General features: G+C 32.1%; 2 protein-coding genes across 3 annotated transcripts; both read right to left on the minus strand.

Annotated features, from left to right (window-relative positions):
* Positions 1 to 36: 36 nt before the first annotated feature.
* On the minus strand, positions 37 to 13,727 carry LOC148604440 (uncharacterized). Of its 2 annotated transcripts, none has more exons than XM_088547832.1 (8): positions 13,619 to 13,727; positions 12,249 to 12,653; positions 11,672 to 11,803; positions 11,222 to 11,366; positions 8,759 to 8,924; positions 7,260 to 7,401; positions 4,826 to 4,954; positions 37 to 2,878 (listed from the first exon to the last, which is right to left on the minus strand). In XM_088547832.1, the coding sequence occupies exons 1-8, from the start codon at positions 13,623 to 13,625 to the stop codon at positions 2,688 to 2,690; spliced, it is 1,317 nt and encodes a 438-aa protein (XP_088403958.1). In that variant the 5' UTR covers positions 13,626 to 13,727; the 3' UTR covers positions 37 to 2,687. The 2 variants fall into 2 exon arrangements, with proteins under 2 accessions (XP_088403958.1, XP_088403959.1); XM_088547833.1 differs by lacking the exon at positions 13,619 to 13,727 and adding an exon at positions 13,459 to 13,566.
* A 4,607-nt stretch (positions 13,728 to 18,334) lies between these two features.
* LOC148604441 (cytochrome b-c1 complex subunit 8-like) lies at positions 18,335 to 22,248 on the minus strand. The gene is made up of 3 exons (XM_088549860.1): positions 22,198 to 22,248; positions 19,454 to 19,620; positions 18,335 to 18,496 (listed from the first exon to the last, which is right to left on the minus strand). Exons 2-3 carry the CDS (start codon positions 19,608 to 19,610, stop codon positions 18,399 to 18,401), a joined length of 255 nt encoding a protein of 84 aa, XP_088405986.1. The 5' UTR covers positions 19,611 to 19,620; positions 22,198 to 22,248; the 3' UTR covers positions 18,335 to 18,398.
* Positions 22,249 to 22,270: the final 22 nt, after the last annotated feature.

Below are 22,270 nucleotides of genomic sequence, written 5' to 3' on the forward strand. Positions count from 1 at the left end.
AAAAAGTCATGAGAAGTCATGAGAGAAATGGTCACGGAAGTATAATATAATTCTGAAATTTTAATATTGTATTTATTTTTTGTTCCTACAATTGATATTGATTATTGATTGCAATCTGATGTTCTTTGTTGAAAAATTATTTAACATTTATATTCAAGCAGTAAAAATATGTATTAGCACAGACCGTTTTATTTTCACGACAAAATCTGACCTCCAACGTTAACTGAAAGGAAAAAAACTCTGTCCACCTTTTCCAGATGGGGAAAAATGTCTTATTAATCATATGGAAAACTTGAGAAAAGAAATTATGGTCCCCTTAAAAATTCCAGCCCCTATCCAAGAAAATCAGATGGTCCATGCCTTGGTTATAGCGGTAATCAAAAGAATGTAATCCAGGGACAAAGACCAGACATGGAAAACAGATATACACAACAAAGAACATAAAGTAACTAAAATCATACATACAAAGTAACAAAAGCAAATGAGCAACTCGGACTCCACTAAAAACTGGGAGCATGGACCAGGTGCACCGGTAGGGAAAGCGTCCTCTGCTTTTCTGGAAACACCCGCCGAGTTGCTCATAAAAAGTCAAGTCCAGGGAATTTGGATTGAATGTTTGTGTCTTTTTCTTCAAAAATCTTATCTATGTGTAGCACAGTTTAGGCTAAAAATTATTTAATCTTTTAGTAATTATTATCTAACAATAATTTGAAACTATCAAATTTACAAAAACATCATAACAAAAAGCTGATACAAAACTAAAACAGATTGATTCAATGACTTGTGACAAAAAATTAGAAACAAGATTCAATTAAGGAATTTAATAATGATTCTATGCTAAAAATGTTATTTGGTTATTATCACAATAATTTTAATATTTTTATTTATTAATACCAAAAACAGATTATATGCCATATTGTAAATTAATTAATAATAGAGCTGTGGTCAGAAATGAAGCAATCACAATATAAAATGCATACAACAGTTTCTAATTTACCTTAGTATCATTATCATGTAGTAATATATCTTGAGTAGAAGTATAATTTGTCCGAGTTGCTCATTTGCTTTTGTTACTTTGTATGTATGATTTTAGTTACTTTATGTTCTTTGTTGTGTATGTCTGTTTTCCATGTCTGGTCTTTGTCCCTGGATTGCATTCTTTTGATTGCCGCTGTAACCTTGGTTCCCTTGATTACTCTTCCACAATTTGAAGAAAAACATGGCTCTTTTTCTCTTTTACACTTGCCAAAAAATTTAGAGGAAAAGTTTTATAGTTTTGGTTCTTTTCCACTCAATTGTTAAAACATGACTTTGTTCTATCATCTTTACTTTTTTCTTGGATTTGTTAAAAATAAATGTTTGTTTATAATTTATGAACTGATGCATATAGTATGATAGATGCCCAGATTAAATGTTTAATTTTCCACAGTGAAGCAGGAGCTATATGCTTTTAAGCTCTTGTACAAATTGTCCAATCAACTCTATGATGAAACTAATGAAACTGAGTCAAAACTTAAAAGAAAACACACTTAAGGCTCAATGAAATTAACTGATAAAAAGAGGTAATGGGCCTACTAGAAAAAATATTTACGAACTAAAACTTGACTTAGTTTAAAAATAAGACTAATACTAAAATCTTATCATATCAACTTAAAATAGAAATAAATAAAATGCTGAACATAATATCATAATAAAACAAAAACACATGTAATTTCAAATATATATATATAAACATTTTTCTGATTGCTATCTCAGTGTCATGATCACATAAAATAAATATCCAATACTTCTCCATAGATTTTTAATATTCTTTAAATAGGTTGTTTGATGAACATACTGTAAAATATCAAGTTAAAAAACACAATCTGAATGTTGTTGATTTTATTAGATTATTTAGGGATAATGTAGATTTCTTATACAATATGGAAATTACTGGTCTACAAAATACATGTATTTTAGAAATTTGCAGAAAGAAAACTTACCATATCTAAAATGTTATTATGTCAAATATTTTTTTTTAAATTACACATTATCAAACACTATTTACCTGCTAATGCCCAAAACGATGCTTAATGTAATTGGTATGATCAACTGTGTTAAACTGTAGGTTGTTTTATTTATCAACTAAAACTGCTCTTTATATTAAATATTTGAAAATCTGTACTTACATTTGACTAATTTTATCACCACCAACTACCACAGACTGCTGTACAATAGTAAGCTTTGATTTTAATTTCAGAATGCCACTGAATTGGTCAAAATCATATACATACATTTCAAGTCTGTCAACATATTAAGAATTTCTTAAGCTTAACATATAAACAAAAGCAAATGACATGAAGCATAGACTACTGCAAAGCCTACTTTATCATATAAAATCAAAACATGAGACATTTAAAAGTGTTATCTTTAGTTCTGAAAGGTTACCGAATTTCGGAGCATAGTTTTACATTGCATTGCCCCTGAAAATCGATCGGAATCTGTACACTGTTCATTTTCTGAACTATGCTGTTTGGTTTGGGAGTTTTCATATGACAAAAAGTTGTAAATGAAGAAGATGGAGATAGGAACAGTGAACCAAAGAATTAACTAAAACAGGCCTAAATAATATCAATAACAAAGAAATATATTTGAAGTTGAACCCTCATCAGAAAGTAAAGTAACCTAATTTATCATATCACAACAAGCTATTTGACGAATCTAAAAAGTGATATACAACACTTTTCTGTTGCCACAGCAACAAGGGGACATAACCCATCATCTCCAATAGCAAGATGATTAACATGTTCTCCTTCTACTTCCAGTTTAGCAGCTGGACAAGTCAGATCTAAAGTTTTAAAACAGTCCATGTCTTTCACTACATACAGATACACAATACCTATAAAGATAAAATATGTAATCAATAAGTTAGGGTACACTATTGCTTGATTCCATTGTAGTTTAAAACTTTTGACATTGTAATGTCCATAAAAAAAATGCAAAACTGTAACATCACCTAATCAGAAGCATCCACATCCTTCAGCTCATACGGAGAAAAAAAATGTGTTTTTTCTTATATTTTTGTTTTACGTTTTATTTATACATGAACAGATTGACGGACAAAGTGCTTTCAATAAGTCCAATAATTTTGTTTTTGTATCTGTTTGATATAAATAACCAAAGCCTAGATCAAATGAAGAAAACAATTCACAATGTCATGACGTTTGATGGAAGTGTTTTTAAATTTAAGTAAAAAAACAGAAATTTATAACTCAAAAAATTTAAATCCAAACTATATAAAAATCAAAAGGGAGCCTACACTTATGAAAATAAACTAGTCAACAAAGTTTCAAGAGAAGTGCTTAAAGCATTTTCAGGTTATTGCAAAAATATGAGCAATACCCTAATTTTTTATGAATTAAGTCCCACAACTCAAAATGAAAAATCAGATGTTTATATCAATTGAAATAATTTAATGTGATTGTTTATTTCTCATCAAGGCAAGATAGGTCATTTTCCATGAACTAATTTTGTACTCTGACATCATTAACGTTGAATGGTCCACAGTCCACAATTCAATTAGTTTATAACTAAATGTAGGTAAGGCTTTGATGAAGGGACAAACCTGAATTTCGACTTTAAATCAATTAGAAATTAAATCAAAAGAAATGTTTTAAATTTTTTACCAAGTTTAGCTCGCTTCACCAACTTCAGGGCAGTTACGCTTGTTCAGATAATAAGAAGCTTAAACTGCCCAAAAGTTGGTTATTTCACATGACCTGGCCAAAAATTAAAAACAATCCTTTAAGGGATCTCTCATTAATCAAAAGAAATCCACTAATATAAAGTTTCATGAAAATAGATGGAACCACTATTAAACTCCAAATTCCCCTTTTTAGCTCACATGGCCATAGGCCACATGAGCTATTACCATCACTTGGCGTCCGTCGTCGACAATTTTTCTAACATGTTCTCCTCTGAAACTACAGAAAAGATTTGCATGATACTTATAATGGTTGTTCCTTAGAGTATTCTGCACAAAATGACTGTTTTGATTTTTGATCGGTTAAAAAACATGGCCGCCGTTACTAAAAGTCGTACAAATGGGTCAGACAGATTTTTGCATATATCTCCAAAACCGTAAGGTGTAGCCAAATTCTGACATAGGTAATAGTATTTAGCATGGTGAGATATATCTGTGGGCAAATTCTGGTGGAAATCTGTTGACCCATGTCAGAGTTATTGCCCTTTTTAGACATTTTTTGCTGTTTTTGATGTTATTGCTTTCAAAAATCTTCTAGGAAACTACAGTACAGAATTCAATTTTTGTTTTTTAGGGTATCCTTATCATTTGGATTTCTAATTGGTTAAAAAACATGGCCGCCTTTGCTAAAAATATAACATAGGAGTCATACAGTAGGTTTTTGCATATATCTCTAAAACCGTTATGTTTGCCCAATATAGTCTGAAAACAGAAAATCACCCAATATTTGTATGAATAAAGTCCCATAACACAAAAACGAAAATTAGAAATTAATAAAATTCGAACAAGATCTCACATCAATCAAAAGAAACAACGCATCAAAGTTTCACATAAATTGGTGGCAGCATTATTGAGTTATTGTGCAAAGTGTGAAGGACGAAAGGACGAACTCAGTTATACCACAATATGTTATGAATTTCTATTAGCTTTTTGGTTGTGCAAGCTTCCAGTAATCATATGTAAATCACTCATAAATACAAGAATACTTAAATACTGTTAACATTATATATCCTAAATAATTGATGCATAGTATCTAGTACCTTTTAACCTACTGAAAACTACCCTTTAAAATATCATACTGACCTCCTTTTGTACCAAGAGCTAATAGTGGACCCCTCCATGCAAAACATTCAGGCTGTTTCTCTAATATCTTATATATGTCTAATATAACACTGTTTTCTGAGTCACATGCAACATCTAGATTTCCATTTTCTACAAAAAAAGTGAAAGTATTCTAGGTCCTTCTCTGTCTAAGAATCAGGCAAAATGTGCAAGTGTACAAGGTCTTAAAACGTAACATTATGGTTTTGTTCAAAAGTCTGATAACAAAAGAGTTTTATAATTTCTCCACATCACAAATTACAAGAAAGTCAAATACATCAGGTGTGAAATTACAATGCGTAATGTCATATTGACAGGTTTTCTTTATCAATACCATCATGTGTGACCAAATCCTGATGTATGATTGAGACTATCAGACCAAAAGGAAAACGTTATACATATATATATATATACAATGTCTCAGAATGTGACGACTCTATTTGCTACACTGCTCCATCGGATCAAATTGATACAGGGAAGATATATAAACGTACAGAAAGGTCTGAGAAATTCCCGATGTTAGAACTGTCAAATTTGCGATGCAAATTTTTGGTCATTCCCTCCGCGGGACTCAAACTCGTACTGCTGTGACATCTATGGCAACACTGCCTGCACAAAGTCCAGCGCTCTAGCAAAAGCTATATTTTATATAGCCTAGCTGGCCGAGTGGTCTAGGGCGCTGGACTTTGTGCAGGCGGTGTTGCCATAGATGTCACAGCAGTACGAGTTTGAGTCCCGCGGAGGGAATGACCAAAAATTTGCATTGCAAATTTGACAGTTCTAACATTGTTGGGAATTTTTCAGACCTTTATATATATATATATATATATATATATATATATATATATATATATATATATATATATAATCAAGTCTAAACTACATCCCAACTCTAGAATCGATGTAAGGTTGCAAATCTGCGATGCAAATTTTGTCACTCCCTCAGCAGGATTCAAATCCTTTCTCTTCTCCTACATCTATGGCAACACCACCTGCGCTAAGTCTAATGCTCTAGACCAGTTGGCCAACTTGGCTATATAAAAATATAGCTTTCGTTAACTGAGTGATACTTCCTCGTAAGTAAATCTAGAGCGCTAATATTAGCACATGATATAACTGAATAGGACAACCTCTGACGGTATAGAGTAAGACAATATATTTTATATCCCATAAAATGTTTTGTTATATTGCAAAGACTTGCTACAGGTAAAATGTCAGGTTGCAGAATATTTACAACAGATAAGATCTTCTCACACACTTATTAATTGTATGTGTTAGTTATCAAGATCACCATTAAAACTAGTTGTTTCCATACCTAGTTGAAAAACTTCAATCCTTACTGGTAGATAAACTACAACTTAGCCTAGTAAACTATCTAAAATACTAAATTCATCTAGCTAAATAGTCAACAAACCTTATCCTAACTAGTAGACAAGCTATAAATCTACCTAATAAAACGAACTGCAACCTAACCTAATTACTATCTAGTAGACAAATTACAAACCTACCTTTTAGACAATCTACAATCCTACCCAGCAAACATACAACCTTACCTAGTAAAACAATACCTTTTCCTTGAAGACAATCTTAAATACATGTAGCTACATAGTCAACAAATCAATATTGTCCTACTTACCTACCTAGTAGACAAACTACAATCTTACCCAGCAAATAAACTATAGAAATACTGTGAGCAAGCTCATGAAGAGAATACCCCTGCTTAAAATGAACTTATACGAAAAATGATAATTGGATTATTTCCTTTTGGCGTCATTAGACAGTAATTATATTCCTTCAAGCCCAACCTTCTGATAAAATTCTCATCAAAATCAATAGAGGTTCACATATTATGTGGATGAGTTGCACTTACAAGGTTTTACCATGTAAAACCTTTAATATAGATTATCCCCCCATGGAGTCCTCCATTAGTAATTATATTCCTTCATGACAGCCAACCTTCCAAAAAAATTACAACAAAATTCCTGGAGCAGCTTAGGGGAAGTTGCACATACAAGAAATGTGGACAGACAGACGCAAGGCAGACAGACACACAGATGGACAAATGGACAGAGGGTGAATCCTATATACCCCACAAACAAAGTTAGGGGGAGTACAACTAAAACCCCACCTAGTAAACAAACTGCAATCCTACTTAGTAGACAACCTACAACCTTACCTGGCAAACAAACCACAACATTTCCTAATAGACAACCTACAACCCTACTCAACAAACAAACTATAACCCCACCTAGTAGACAAACCTACAACCCTACTTAGTAGACCATGTACAATTCTATTAAGCAAACAAAACACAACTCTACTTAGTAGGCAATTATAATCCTTCCCAGCAAATGCACTACAATTCTCCTTTGTAGACAATACACAATCCTACCTGGCAAACAATTTGCAACCCTACCTAGTAGACAAATTATACAATCATCTTTGACCACCATGAATTTGATGGGTGATTGAAATTGATGCTTGACCATTGACTTGTTAGGAATGCCATCCTGCCATTTCCAAGTAAATACTTTACCATTAGTATTTCCAACATACACCTGCAATAAACCAACACATTTTCTAACGATACAAGAAGTTGATAGTTAAACATACTGTCTACTATATAGCATTATCAATTTAATCTCTTACTGATATTCAAAATTTATTGAATTAACAACAAGAGGCTCCCAAGAGCCTGAACTGCTCACCTGGTTAAATTTTGTCTTTCGAGGACAATTAATTTAACAAGGAGTTGTCTAATAATTTTGAATCACAAAAACTTTGGTAGGACTTATCATAAGGATCATTTCAGTAATTGATAGTTTCTTTCTATCTATTATATTTTTCAAGATATTGGCTGAAAACTGTATAAAAACGTCATTTTTCATCTATCAAGGGCAATAACTCTTACAAAGAGTCTTCTGACAACTTTGAAACAATTGAAACAATTTTTGGTTTTGAAGATATATGTGAAAAACAATGGTCTGACCCCTATGTTCTATTTTTAGTAACAGTGGCCTTGATTTTTGATGGATAAAAAACCCCAAAATCAATTCTAAGCAGGATATCCTAAGGAACATTCATACCAAGTTTGGTTCCAATTGGACAAGCAGTGTCAGAGGAGAAGAGTTATGAAAAATTGTTAACGACGACAACGGATGATGACAAGGAAGGATGCCAAGTGATAGCAATAGTTCACACGGCCTTTGGTCAGGTGAGATAAAAATAACAGTTTTACTTTATTTTATCATTATGGTGTATCCATCAGCACCATGAAAACTGATTTATTCAATGGATCATAATTTTCCTTTCCTCGTTTGTCTACCCCGGACTTGACTTTTTATGAGCAACTCGGCGGGTGTTTCTAGAAAAGCAGAGGACGCTTACCTTACCGGTGCACCTGGTCCATGCTTCCAGTTTTCAGTGGAGTCCGAGTTGCTCATTTGCTTGTGTTATTTTGTATGTATGATTTTAGTTACTTTATGTTCTTTGTTGTGAATGTCTGTTTTCCATGTCTGGTCTTTGTCCCTGGATTACATTCTTTTGATTACCGCTATAACCTTGGTTCCCTTGATTACTCTTACAGATCAGGCACCCATTTCAAAGAATGGGAGGATTTTTTAAGGAAGTTTATAACTTTGACAAGACACCCCTTAATTCTCAAATTTTTATCAATATCAATACGTTTTTTTCATGGGTTGAAAATTTGGCATTATTATTTTAAAAATGGGTGATCTTAACTTCACACAATGCAAATTTTGAGATCCAGCAGTCAGTTTCACACATGTCATAAGTTTGAAACTAGTGGTAAGTTATGACGTATATCAAAGTATTGTGACATCATCATCCACTGGAATATATCTTGGCAGAGGGGAAAAAACTTTCATGTTACTTTCAGTTGGGGGGACATTTTACCTTGTTTTCTGTCAACACCACATGTTCAGGGTCACTGTTATTATTTAGGGGTTCATATTTAGCCTCTGATGACACAGTGAGATCATCTTCTGCTAATATCTGCCATACATTCTGTCCCTGGAGAAAACTTCCACTGGCCACAGCGGTAACAAAGGGTCCTAAACAGCTAAAAGAAAATTAGTTAATTTTCAATGGAATAGAAAAATGTCCTAAAAGAATGTTATAAAATGAGCTTCAAAACTCAAATATCACTTGCGACAAAAATATTTTTTTTCATTTGTGCCCATTAAAGGTGACTTTAATAAAATAAAGTAAAATGTTTATATCATTATTATACCCCCATTTGAAAAGGGGGAGGTATATAGTAATCATGCTGTCCATTTGTTCACTCATCTCACTCCAATTCTAATCCTTTATAGTTTCTTGGGAGGAGAGTTGGGGTATCAATATATGTGCTTTGCTCACAGTATTTCTAATTTTACTTGCACTTTTTCCATTTCCACATCCTTTGATAGCTTTCTTCGCTTAGTCCTGGTAGCAATGCATATAAAAGTGGAACATAATTTCCATTTTGAGTACATTTGGAAAACTTTGAGATCATATACAACTTTAACACAGGACCCTTACAGTTTTGTATTTATCTAAATTGATGAAACTATTTACTGGATAATAATGTAATTAAAGTACAACCTTGTGGCACAAATGAAAGAGTGAATATTTGAAAGACTGGCACAAAAGCATGATGCCCCTATAAAGTAGCTCTTATCATTATATTAACATGATCAAATGCACTGTTTGTGTTGCAATTCAACATTTCTACAGCTTATGTACTAAAAAAGTTTTAATTTCAATGAATACATAAAGAGAACAGTTCAAAAACACAAACTTTTTCACGCTGCACAATTTTTTTAGTCCAGTGTATAAATAAGTTTTTAACTTAAACAGATTGCAACAGAAAATGATTTGATATAAACGTACAGCATTATTCAACATATATACAAACAGAAGAAACTTTCAAAAAATGTGTCATGGAAACCTCAAAATAAGCATTTGAAAATTCCTAAGGAGATTTACTTTGGAAAGGGAGATAACTCTATAAATGTCATGTTTTTAATTTTTGTTTCATTTATAAAAATGTCATGTTAAGTACGTGTTTTATACTTTGATTGAACTGTTTTGTCCTTATTGACTATCTCACATATTTTGGTGCTCATGATATGTTACAATGTACATGTAAAATGTTTAAAGAATATTTAAATTTTGGGGTATTTTTTAATTATAGAAAATGCTTATTTTCTGGCACTTTCATCATTTTGAAATTTAAAAAAAATTCGTACTGATTATATCTGCAAACTATTTATCAACAGTTTTGCCTATGTTGACAGAATCTTTTCACCACAAAAAGTAGAATATTTACTTCACCATTTTTATCAAAATTAGAAATCTTGAACTTCATTATTTTGAAAATGGACATATGATTTACTGTTTAGTTTCTAAATCTAGGTTGTTGCTTGATAAAGGATTATGTTGTAGATGATTGTCTAAAAAATACTAAAATGTGTACTATTACAAAAAACATATTCTACATTTCATTTTTCAGATAAGGCATAATTATGATTTTATATAAAATTTTACTGTTTTTTTCATCCATTTTTGCAGAGTTTTCTCCCACTCATAGGCTTCATTCACACTGCATAAGAGAGTGATTAAGAATTTTTAATTTCCCGCCAGGTGCCGTGAATTTGAAATGTCGTGTGAAGACTCCCATGCTTACCACGCTTTCCATGTTTACAGTTGTTATTTTATATTGTTGATCAATTATTGTTGATCAATTAAATACTGGTTGATTTACTAATGTTATTCATATGTGAACAGATTAGTTGGTAGCATATCAATTAATCATAATGGAAGTGATTTTGATCATGCAACGATTGTATGACTGAAGGGGAGGTCCTTGATGACGTAGTTGATGTTGGGAGAATTTAGGGTGTTGTTTAATTCATTTTTTATGGTTTTATTCATGGGAGAAACAGATTCTCCCTCATTTTTCTCGGGTATTAATAAATTTCTCCATTCTCGATAGTTATATTTTAGATTTTAACCTAAAGCTCGTGGGTTAAAATCTAAAATTTAACTATCTGGAGTGGAGAAATCCTATAATCCCCTTGAGACTGAAGGAGAATCTATGTATCACCCATTTCCAATGTTAATTTACACAGGAAAATCGTAATGCTTACTTTGAAGTTTCTCCTAATCTGACTTTTATTTTGTGTTTATTTGGGTCATAATGCTATAGAATAGAATTTAAATACCTCCTGTTACAATTTGATCAGACTACGGATAAAATTCTTGATTGACTGGACTATTTCAACATGACTATATATTCTGCTCAAAACTGCTAAATACAATACATGTATATTTTGTAAACCGTACAAAAATTAAGGTGTAATGATTCAATTTTACCTGACCGAGTTGACTTGTTTAGAGAACCTTTCTATAACAGTTGAGTTCTGATTGGTTAAATCTGATATAAATACTCCATAATCCTGAGATCCAGTAACAACTAAGGAATGGTGCTTTCCAGAGATGAGTGTCCTAACATCTGTACCTGGGAATAATTAATATGATACATGTGGGAAACGAATGACTGCACATGTACTTATGTCAGAAAAAAATAAAAAATCAATACACATTCCAACTTGTATTTAATTATCAAGATACATTCAAATATTATTCTTTTGCTATTCATTTCATACTTTTAAAAAGAAATTCAAGTCATATTGTCACATTAAATACCAGCAATTTATTCCAAATTAAATGTATGGTTATTGACACCATTGAGGAGGTTGATAGGGCTACATGTTATGTTTAAAAATGTTTGAAATCTTTAGGTGGCAAAAAAACAATGTTTACATGTGGATGTGACAGCCATAGATGTGACTCGTCGCTGATGTTTGTGGATCAATGTTAGGTCGACACTATCTGATGAGACACGTCGCCAACTGAATACGTTACCATCTTCATGACCTGATACCAACTTCCCATCTGAAAAAAAAAAGGATTAACAACTTTTTTCAAATAATGTTTACATGTATACTGCAGGTCAATAAGTTACAGTCAATAAAAATCTTTAAAAATGTATAAACTTAAATTTGCAAGGTGCTGTATTCAATTAAGCGACTTATGAAACTTTTACTAGGCATTATTTAAAGAGTATTTATTTATTGAATAATTATATTTATTAAGGGAATAACAATATGATTAAATATTAATATGCAAAAATGAGGACATAAAAATTATTAAATATAATAATACAAGATGTATATAGGACTTGGTACTACTGTGAAAACTAGACTTAAAAATTGGTTCAGTCAAGACAGGAGATTAAAAAATACATTCAAATTAATACAATGGGATTTTCAAAATGTCAACAATTCATGGTTTGGTTTAGACAGGTTTCACTGTATTTAAAAAAAAATACTGTTTGTACCTTGGAAAGCTAATGAAGTCACCATGCTGTGTGCTTGGTTGTAATAAAGATCAATAACATTGGTCTTGGTATTTTCTATCATACAACTTCGGGTATACTCTGCATAAATCTCTCTCCAAAATATCCATGGCATCTCCTTGTATGCTTTAATCAAGGTTTTCTTATCAACTGTTCTCTGCCAGTATCCCATTATTTCTGTCAGCATAAAAAATGGTATCTCTTTCAAACAACACATCAGCCAAATCTGGAAGTACTTTTCTAGGTTTTCAACGAGGCATGCCCACATTTTGCATGTCTTTTTCACAGCATAAAGGGAGGCTCCATCCAGTCTGCTCAGTATATACATGTGTAGCTCCTCTGGAATATCTGATATACTCATTTGTTGCTTCTTGGTTGCCTCTGATTCTATAAAATTATGACTGAGATCTCTTTATAAAAACAAAACGTGACATTATAAAATATTCTATACTTAGACATATAAAGTGATGAAATCAAATCTTCACCAGATGCACATAAATCTAATGCACTGGTTGATTCACAGAATACATGTACATTTTCATATCAAAACTTAAATAAAATTAATTGTTACAATGTTTTGTGAAACTGACTTACATGCAAGTGTGGTTATTGCCAAAAACCATTAAAACGAAAACCCAATATGTGTGAAACTAAAAAAACAGAAACTTATACATATTGCTTTGATTTAGAATGTAGAGGTTTGAAATTTAACTTGAAATGCATATCAAGATCACTTCAGGTTTTGTTGGTTACATGTATAATCCCCTCGTTATCTAATTAATAAATGCTGAATATCAAATCACTACCAAAAGGTGCATGAGAGACATTAATTATAAGGTTTAAATTTGTTGTTTTCTTGTTTAGTTTTACAAAATGGAGTTTTTGGTCAAATTTGACCTTAAAAATCAAGTTTGCAGAACAAAGTGGTCAAAATCCTGTATAACAAAATTAAAATCATGTAAGTTGACAGGTATGACATGTATGAGTAAAACTGGTCTCCCATGTGGAGAAGCTGCTAGCTTATGTGCATGACTCAAGTTGTCTCTGTAAACATAAAGAAATATCTGGCACATGACTCTTCCATGGGATCTTTTAACTTTCACTCCATCAATCCTGTAGGGAAAGAGTATCAGTGAAATCCTATATCATTTGTAAATATATAGGGGATCTGAAACATGAATGTATGACCTACTCTAGCTTCCAAAATCCTTGATCTGCCACTGATTCATGACATATCACAGATTCACATTTGAAATATAAGACAGGGAATTTAAAACCAATCCATGGCAGTAGACAAAAAAAAACCTTCACAAAACTGTAAAGGTCCTTATTGAATGAATTGAATGTTTCACCTGACATTGTAGTGCATAACCATTAGGCCATATTCTGTTCTGAGACTGAGTGTCTTGTTTTGAAAATAGTATTTTTGAAGTATAATAAGTCCAGAAACCTTCCGATAAAAAAGGCGGGAGTTTTAATTATGGAACGTGAACGGACATGGACTTTTTTTCCGTAATACATGTTATTTAGTTATGCCTCGGTCAGACTCAGTCTTGTTGATTTATATATCTTTTCTCAAACTACAATATACATATGATTGTAAATGCAATACAGCTCAAGTAACATTCATTTTTTTTTAAATTTTAGTTCTAAAATGACTGATAGTTTCAGTTCATGAAAAAATTAAAACAAAAAATCCCGGCTAATAAAAACTATTTGAAATTTGATTTTAAATTTAAAAAAATAGTTATGCTTAATGCGAATATTTGTGCACAACAGAAACAATAATGCCCATCCAATCCATGCCTAGCCTTCATCAGAATTATGGTAAGCCTTGATTATCTTTGCAAAATCAAATTAAACGTTTCAATTTTTAGAAGCTATATTATGTTTATAATGTACCTCCAACAATAAAAACAAAAAAATAAACAAAACAAAACAAAACAAAAACCAAATTTGTTAAATACATCATCATCTTGTTTATAAACTATATAAATATAACGAGAATAGGTATGGTGAACATGTCAAGCCATTGTGGAATTTATTCCCAATTTATTGATATTAATAGATATCTAATAACATGTTCATAAAAATTCAAGAACATTTTAATAAATATATATCAACATGTGCATAAATGATTTATTGATATCAATAAATAGTTGAATTAGTAACATGCTGATAAATCATTAATTGATATCAATAAATTGGACGAATTATTATCATGTTAATAAATATTAATGAACATATTATCAATCTAATTCTATATTATGCATGCCGAGCAAGATCCAATAAAATAAGCAATTACAAACACTTTTCTGACCACGATTAAACCACCTCTAGTGGCACCCTCTTTATATTAACATGTCATTAATTCATCTATTTATTTATACCAATAAATGATTTAATAACATGTTAATAGATATTTATCAGCCTATTGATATTTAATTATAAACATGTTGATAATATTTATCAACGAGTTGATAAATTAGTATATCAATATGTATTTATTAACGTGTGAATAAATATGCTGTATTTATTTATATCAATAAATGACAATCTATTGATATCAATTATTAATCCCTAATATCAATAATTCATTTATTGATATCAATAAATAATTTTTTTGATATTAATAAATAGGTAATAAATTCCACAACGACTTGCCTAAAGCAACAAAGCAACAACAACCCCACCTAGATGAAAATGTCAGCCTAGTGCCACCCATACGACTTCAATGAACAACGAGGAAACCCTCACACCACAAGGCAGGCTGCAGTTGGCCCCAAAACATCATTATGCACATGTACAGCAAAAGAGTTGCCCTATATACTCAAGTAACATAAAATAAACTAAAGGTGTAAACGAAACAAGACATACATGTACAGAGGCCAGAAATTCCTGACTGGGGACAGGCCCAAAAAATGCGAAAGTATGTCTAGCATGATTAACATCGCGTTTGTTTGCATTGAATTGACATTTAAATTATTTCATTCCAAGACCTAGTGTTTATAGGTAGGACCCGCAATCTAATTAAAATTAGACCTTTTTTATTGTTCCATTCAGCAGGGGCATATATATAAATAGTAGTGTAATAGCAAGTAAGATGGTAGAGATGCCTCACTCCATTAGACTTCTTAAATGTATTATATACTTGGTGTGGCTGCATTTGTATACTGTTACAGATTCTCTATTGTCTTACTCGATACCAGAGGTTGTCCTGTTCAGTTACATCATGTGCTAATGTTCGCGCTCTAGATTTACTTTCCAATAAGTATCACTCGGTTAACAAAAGCTATTTTATAGCCAAGTTGGCCGAGTGGTCTAGAGCGTTGGACTTGGTGCAGGCGGTGTTGCAACAGATGTCAGAGAAGAGAAGGGGTTCGAATCCCGCTGAGGAAGCGACCAAATTTGCATCGCAAATTTGCAACCTCGCATCGATTCTAGAGTTCGGGTGTAGTTTAGACTTGATTAATCATATATATATGTGTGTGTGTCCCTGCATTCAGTCACTACATGTGCAATGTAGGCAGTGACTGAATGGAACAATGAAAGTAGTCGATGTTTGTGTTATGATGTATGGAATAGAATTATGCATCGATAATACCCTGCAAATCTAAGACGATTTTCGACGCACCACAAATCGACTTTTATGAAACCTAACTGTGGCGTTCATGTATTAATTGCTATGAATTCGAAAATCCGTGCTCAGCATTTTTTTTTTGTGTGTGTTTTTTTTTTGTTTTGTTTAATTCAAACTATGAAAATCGCCACAAAGCATTAAAAGAATGCCAAAGTGTTCGTTATGATACTATCATATATTACTTTCACTAGTATACAAATGTACATATACTTAATGGGGTTTTAAAATTGAAAAATATCGATTATTAGTGTGATTGGGGCATATAGTGTGTATTTATTTAACTAAAAACTGAGAAAAGCTGACACATTGGTCTGCATTATGACCTATATTGATGTACATTTACTTCCGGAAAATGTATACGTTTGAAGAATAAAAAAGAAAACATCAACATTTAAATTTTTTCCTCAACGAGGTACAAAAAGTGGCCTAAAAATGTACAAACTTGCTTCAGATTATTTGTGGCGACAAATTGCCTCTTGATAATATGTAAGGATACCTGAAAATCACACCGGATTTGCTGAATAAGGGGAGCATGGAATGTTATCTCAGCCCACATTTTTAAATATGTTTCCTCCTTATTCAATTTTCAACCCTTCCAACCAGTATTCCAGCCTTCCTTTAGTCGGTTGGCATCTTGTGTCCTAATTTCAAAGATAACCAAGTTACATACAATATCGTCGGAATACTGGAAACGTTTGGGGGAGGCACTCCAATACATCTTTGATAGGGTGCCACTGGGATTCTGTAACCCCACCATATATTTTGCTTTGAAAAAAGACTTTTCCATATATTTTGTTAAAAAAGACACCTAATCCTATAAAAAGATTGTTCCCTTGATTATGACACACTAGAATTAGTTTTATCAACTCTGTCTTCAGCAGCTGTGCTGGTTTTAATGTAAACTTAATTGACTGATCATATTTTTTATTAGGTTGTTGCTTCCGAGGATGATGAAGTTTTATCCGATGAAATGTCTATGGATGATCGCGACAACAACGACAATGATGCCGACAACAATGCCATACCATTACATATAACAAACAAAATTTTCCAAACAGTATAAAATGTAATGATTTGTACTTACCGCTTACTACCGGTATTAGCTCGTAAGCAATCATAATACATTGATGATTAGCAGTGCATGATTTACAGGTCTTGTGTATGCTTGATAGATGGGAGGGCTTCAGGCCCTAAACAATCTGCTGTATCTGCTGCAGATTTTTAATTTTTACATATATTAATTACTAAAAAGAAAGTCTTATTGGACACTAGCTGTTAGACTACATGTAGAAGGGAAATCTTATACAAGGCTTACAAAACAGCTCAATTCTTTGTGAACGGTGTTTTTGATGTCTGCAGGCAGAAAGGGATCGAAGAAACAAATTTTTGTAGGTTTAAACTGGTCTAGAGCTGGCATTTCGGTTAACTGCTAGTAATCTTTACTTTTTTACATTTGTGTAATTTATATTCAGTTTCTTTATTTCCATTGTAAAAGGGACTTTTTTTTAACTGATTCTTGGGTGCGTTTGTGTAATTTTTTCCACAGTGGCAAGATTTTAAAGGGAGGGTTGTGATCACGCCAAAGTACTTTAACCCCCACATTTTATTGTGGCTGTCCCAAATCATGATTTTCTGGCTTCTGTAAGTCTTGTTTTGTTTTCACTTTTAGTATTTAGGGGCAATTCTTTCCCTCTTCCGACTTTTCAATGTACATGTTAGGTTTTCGGATTGATCCTGATTCTGGTTCATTATAGTTACCTAGTGCTTTGTTCGAAATTTTTACCACACTGCTTTGTCTTTCTTTGTCAAAGTTCAGTTTTGTAATGTTATAACATCTGTTGTCCCTGGATTCCCCAATCAGGCAAATATATAATCAATTTGTGAGGAAGTTTTTTTCTTGTGAGTACTTTTCAATGAACAAAACCCTGGAAAAGTTGGGCTTCCTTTAAACATGGTAGGTCATGTTTTACATAATTCAGTATTATATTCAGTAATTATATTAATTATTATGCCAATGTTTGATGGTGTATTTATTTATCATACTATGCACCCATGGGTCAATGGATTTAATAAGTTGAAGTACATTTTATATGAATTGTAATCCTTCAGGAAAAAGTTCTTATAAATTTTCAATGAAACAATAATGCCATGATTACATAGTTAGTGGGTTTTGAGAACACATTTTTCTGCAAGAAGTTAAAGATAATAGTCTGTCTTGTTCTTTTGTAGTAAATATTTTATTTTTTATTTTGATTTTTATTTGACTGGGAGTCCTACTGGTGATGTGTCTGAGTGGTTACATTGTCCTTCCTGCATGCTGTAAACTAGCTAAAATTCAAGCAATATTTGGTTTGTTTCTATTCTTCAAATATTCTAGTCCTAAAAAAGTTTTTGTAAATTTTCTTTGACAGCACAAAAAAATATAAAATAAACAAACTAACATACTTTATTCTTTCATACAACACATTCATTTTGCAAAAATTAAAATCAAATTAAGGTTCTTCCTTGTCATATTGTCCTGGTATTTTTCTAAGTGCTTTCTCGCCTTCAGTTTTGCCCCAATCATATACAAGGTATCCAACAATAAAGACTGAAATAGAAGTAAAAAGATGCTTCAGGTTCAATGTACCATTTGTAATAATTTTAAAACAATGGATCACTGTATACCAAGTTACATGTAGAAGCAATAACAAAAATAGTTCAATTCCATCATCTGTTATCACAGGATTTTTTCCTGGAGATTAAAGTGGAATTTAAAGTACAATTTTATAAATATGCACATTTACTGGCTCTAAAGGATGAGGTACATTAAGGGATGTTTTTGGCCCCCCAAATAAGTGGAATTTCTAAACATGGTAATCTGTTGAGGACTTAATGTAGAACAACACCATTACTACATGCATATTAGAATTTTTTAGATAGTTCTTATTGAGAAATGACAAGTCGAACATAGTTTTTAAAACTCAAGTTTTGGCAAAAACAGCTAAAATTTGGTACAAATTAATCTTTTTTTTAATTTGTGATCATGCCTGCCCCAATGTAGACCCATCAAATCTTCAGGAATTCTGATAAAATAGACAAAAATGCTACTTGTATTTCACATTTAATGGGTAATTTTCTTCCTGGTTTTGCAAAATTTAAGAAAACCACCTATTTAGACCCAATAATTTTGACTTAAATGTGCAGTACAGAAAACTTATAAATTATAAAATATAGAAAATATAGAAAATTTTAGAAGTTTAGATTTACATGTAAACACTTTTGTTCTGCAAGTAAAAGTTTGCTCTGACTCAAACATTAACTTTAAGGAAAATAAGGGAGACAATTTTACCCGTAAATGTACCTCAATCTTTGATTTTGAAGTTACTTAGATCAAATAGTGTGACGTTGCTTACATGTATTTTCATTGAGACCATAGTAAAAAACTCCATGCCATTTTAAGTAGTTTGTGTGATTTAAAATTCTGTTTTCTCTAGTAGACAATTTTATAACAAAATACTTTCTCTCACATTAAAGGGAATCTAAATTCAAACAAAAAACAACTTACAAGGTGTTCCTCTAAATATTGAGGCTGACACTCTCTGAAATAATCTAGGTATGCCCTTTGAGAAAAATCCAGCAAAAGCTTTCTGTTCAAAAGGTGATAAAGTCCAGCTAACTTGCTGAGACTTTAAAGTTGTTATCTTTCCAAACTCTCTACCCATCTTGAAGGATCTGTTAAAACATAAAAAAAAACAAAAACAAAAGATAGTCAGTACTTGTGCATGTAAGTTAATTATGCAAGTATTTTAAAACATTTATTATTGAAATATAAATATAAGACCTTTTTACATGTATATAATTTTACAATCATAAAATCCCCAATAAATATATTCATGTTTATATACAAAGTACACACTCTGAGTTTTGCTACATACATGTACATGTACATGTACATGTAGTTAACTATGTTATAGTTCGTTATTGAAATCATAATTTAATGTCAGTTAAAAAAACATGCAAGAACGTTATTGACAAGTATGAAGTCTAAAGAAGCTGCAAGATTAGTTATAACAACTACATCAATTCAATAACATGATTTCAGATGACAAAACAAACAAAAGGTTTTATCATTTACCACGAGTAAATATCAGACAATTCTGTCGTTGCTCCACTGAGTTCAAGGCTCTCTACATTCCTCTCCTCTAGAGAAAGCAGAGATCCTGAACCACCATTTTTTTCAGCCTTCAACATAGAGCAATAGGATGGCATCCCAAAAATGTGGTAATCATCATACAGTCCAGCTCTTCACATCACTGTATCAGAGATGAGCATACTCAAACTGCTTTAAAAACGGACCTAACCTTCACAAAACAAGAGGGCCAGACCAGATCTCAACAAGATTCTTGAAGACAATAGCAGAATTTGTCTCACCAATACTAACAGTGGTATTCCTGGTATCAATTGACCAAAGAATAAAGTAATTTTATCTCAGATCTTAATTAAGTGGAGTAAAATGTTAACTCTACTGTGAAAAGTGGAGAAATTAAAATTTAAGTTGATGGTAGTGTACATGGCTTTATTCAGCTTTATCTTTACTCACATGCACTCGATTTTTTTGTGTGTGATTATGCCAAAGCAGTGCCCTGTATATTATTGGAAGATGAGAAGAAATCTCAAAGTGCAACAATGCCACCTGCCACTTGGTCCTCAAAATGTAAAACAGAAAAAGATCACAGTTATATTGAGATAAAGTGGATAAGGGGGAAAAAGTAAATATCTTGCTCTAAAATGTATAGAAATTCGTCCAAAAATTTATCATACTGACACTAGAAAATTTTTTGTCCAAGCAAAACACTACATCTTGACCCATTGAAGCTTCAGAAATAGTGAAAATGTGGGCTAGACAAAATGTTTAAAAGGCATCTATGTTATTTACAAAAAATGTACTTAGAATTACTCTCACATTTTCAATAAATGCTACCTCCGAATGGAAGGATCTTGATTAAACCCTGCAATCTATGCCAAACCCAAAACTTTACTACAAATTTGTTGTCTCCCCCAATATCTGAACATGAAGTCTAATTTGCAGAAAAATTAGGGAACCTAACAAGCGAGAATAGTTCGCACTGAAATGTATAGAAATTCGTCTAAAAAATCATCATAATGACACTTGAGACACTTTCATCCAAGTAAAACACCAAATCTGGGTACACTGGAGCTTCAGAAATATTAAAAATGCAGGCTAGACAAAAGGTCAAAAGATGTCTATGTTAAAAAGCTACTGTACTTCAGGTTGGAAGGATCTTCACAAAACCCTGGAACAGTTCTCCCGATAATTTTACAAATATTTGTAATGCTCTTTGCCCATCTCCTACTTATTACTGAAGAAAAATTCCTACACAATACTGGCAAATGATAAATGGCATGAAGTCAAATTGGTTGAAAAAGTAACCTGATACTTTTGCTTTGGACTTTGCTCATACAAATGTACGCAAGGGCATTGTTGTCCTCATATTAACCTTGAAGTAAGAAAGAGGAAGGAGTAGATACATGTATGTACATGTATGTCAGAAACCTATAATTAAAGAGATAGGAAACTTGTTAATTAGCCAGTTTATGGATAAAATTATGATGTGGCGGAGAATGAGTCCTGACCTTTCCACTTATTTATCACACTGCTTTTTCCCCTTTTAAGGAAATGATCTGAAATAATTGTAGCAGACACCAAGAAAACATGAAAATGGGAAACTGAATATTTTAGTCGATTATCTTTAAAAACAAAAAAGTTGTGATAGATTAATGTGAAAATAATGTATATAATTTCGAAATATTTCCATTTTTGTAAAAATCAGTGGGTAGGTAACTTGTGTTCACAATACTTGTCTTTGTAGGAAGATAAATAAAATGTGGTATGAACATGAAGCTAAGATATCACAGAATAGGAAACTGAAGGTTTTACATGTATATTATAGTCTAGACTTCGCAATACTTTTGGTTGTGGTCATTTCCCGCCACACTTTTATGTGAGATTTTAGTGAGTTCCAAATCTCTTTAATTACAGGTCTATGTGTATGTTTATAAATCCAGTGTCTCTCTAGACGCAGTAGGTACCAAGGCCTTAGCCTAAGGACGTAAGGTAGGGAGGTCATGTCTCATAGTCATAATGAATGATTAGCTTTTCAACACTCGTGACTGCAATTATGGAACCCAAATGAGTGCTCAACAAGACTTCTTATCTAGGAGCCTATTGTCGATTTTCTTCTTCTCACTCATGAAACATCACAAAGAATATAATATAAAAATAATTACGTTTGTGAAAACGACCTTCAGCTGCTAAACACCGGAAATGAAAAAGACTAATATTTGTTTCGGATAATTTTTA

The sequence above is a fragment of the Perna viridis genome, chromosome 10 (assembly GCF_037379345.1).
Source record: "Perna viridis isolate PV_CMFRI_1.1 ecotype Kerala chromosome 10, ASM3737934v1, whole genome shotgun sequence".
In the NCBI taxonomy this organism is placed as follows: Eukaryota; Metazoa; Mollusca; class Bivalvia; order Mytilida; family Mytilidae; genus Perna; species Perna viridis.

Bases quoted from the DNA above. Each gene is read 5' to 3' on its own strand.
- LOC148604440 (XM_088547832.1), bottom strand. The intron at 11,804-12,248 runs GTACAAACAGTA...TTTTTTTTTCAG, and splicing joins GACTTCATTAGCTTTCCAAG to ATGGGAAGTTGGTATCAGGT. The intron at 2,879-4,825 runs GTCAGTATGATA...TTATCTTTATAG, and splicing joins AGCTCTTGGTACAAAAGGAG to GTATTGTGTATCTGTATGTA.
- LOC148604441 (XM_088549860.1), bottom strand. From the start codon at position 19,610: ATGGGTAGAGAGTTTGGAAAGATAACAACTTTAAAGTCTCAGCAAGTT. The intron at 18,497-19,453 runs GTAAGTTGTTTT...CTTCTATTTCAG, and splicing joins AATATTTAGAGGAACACCTT to TCTTTATTGTTGGATACCTT.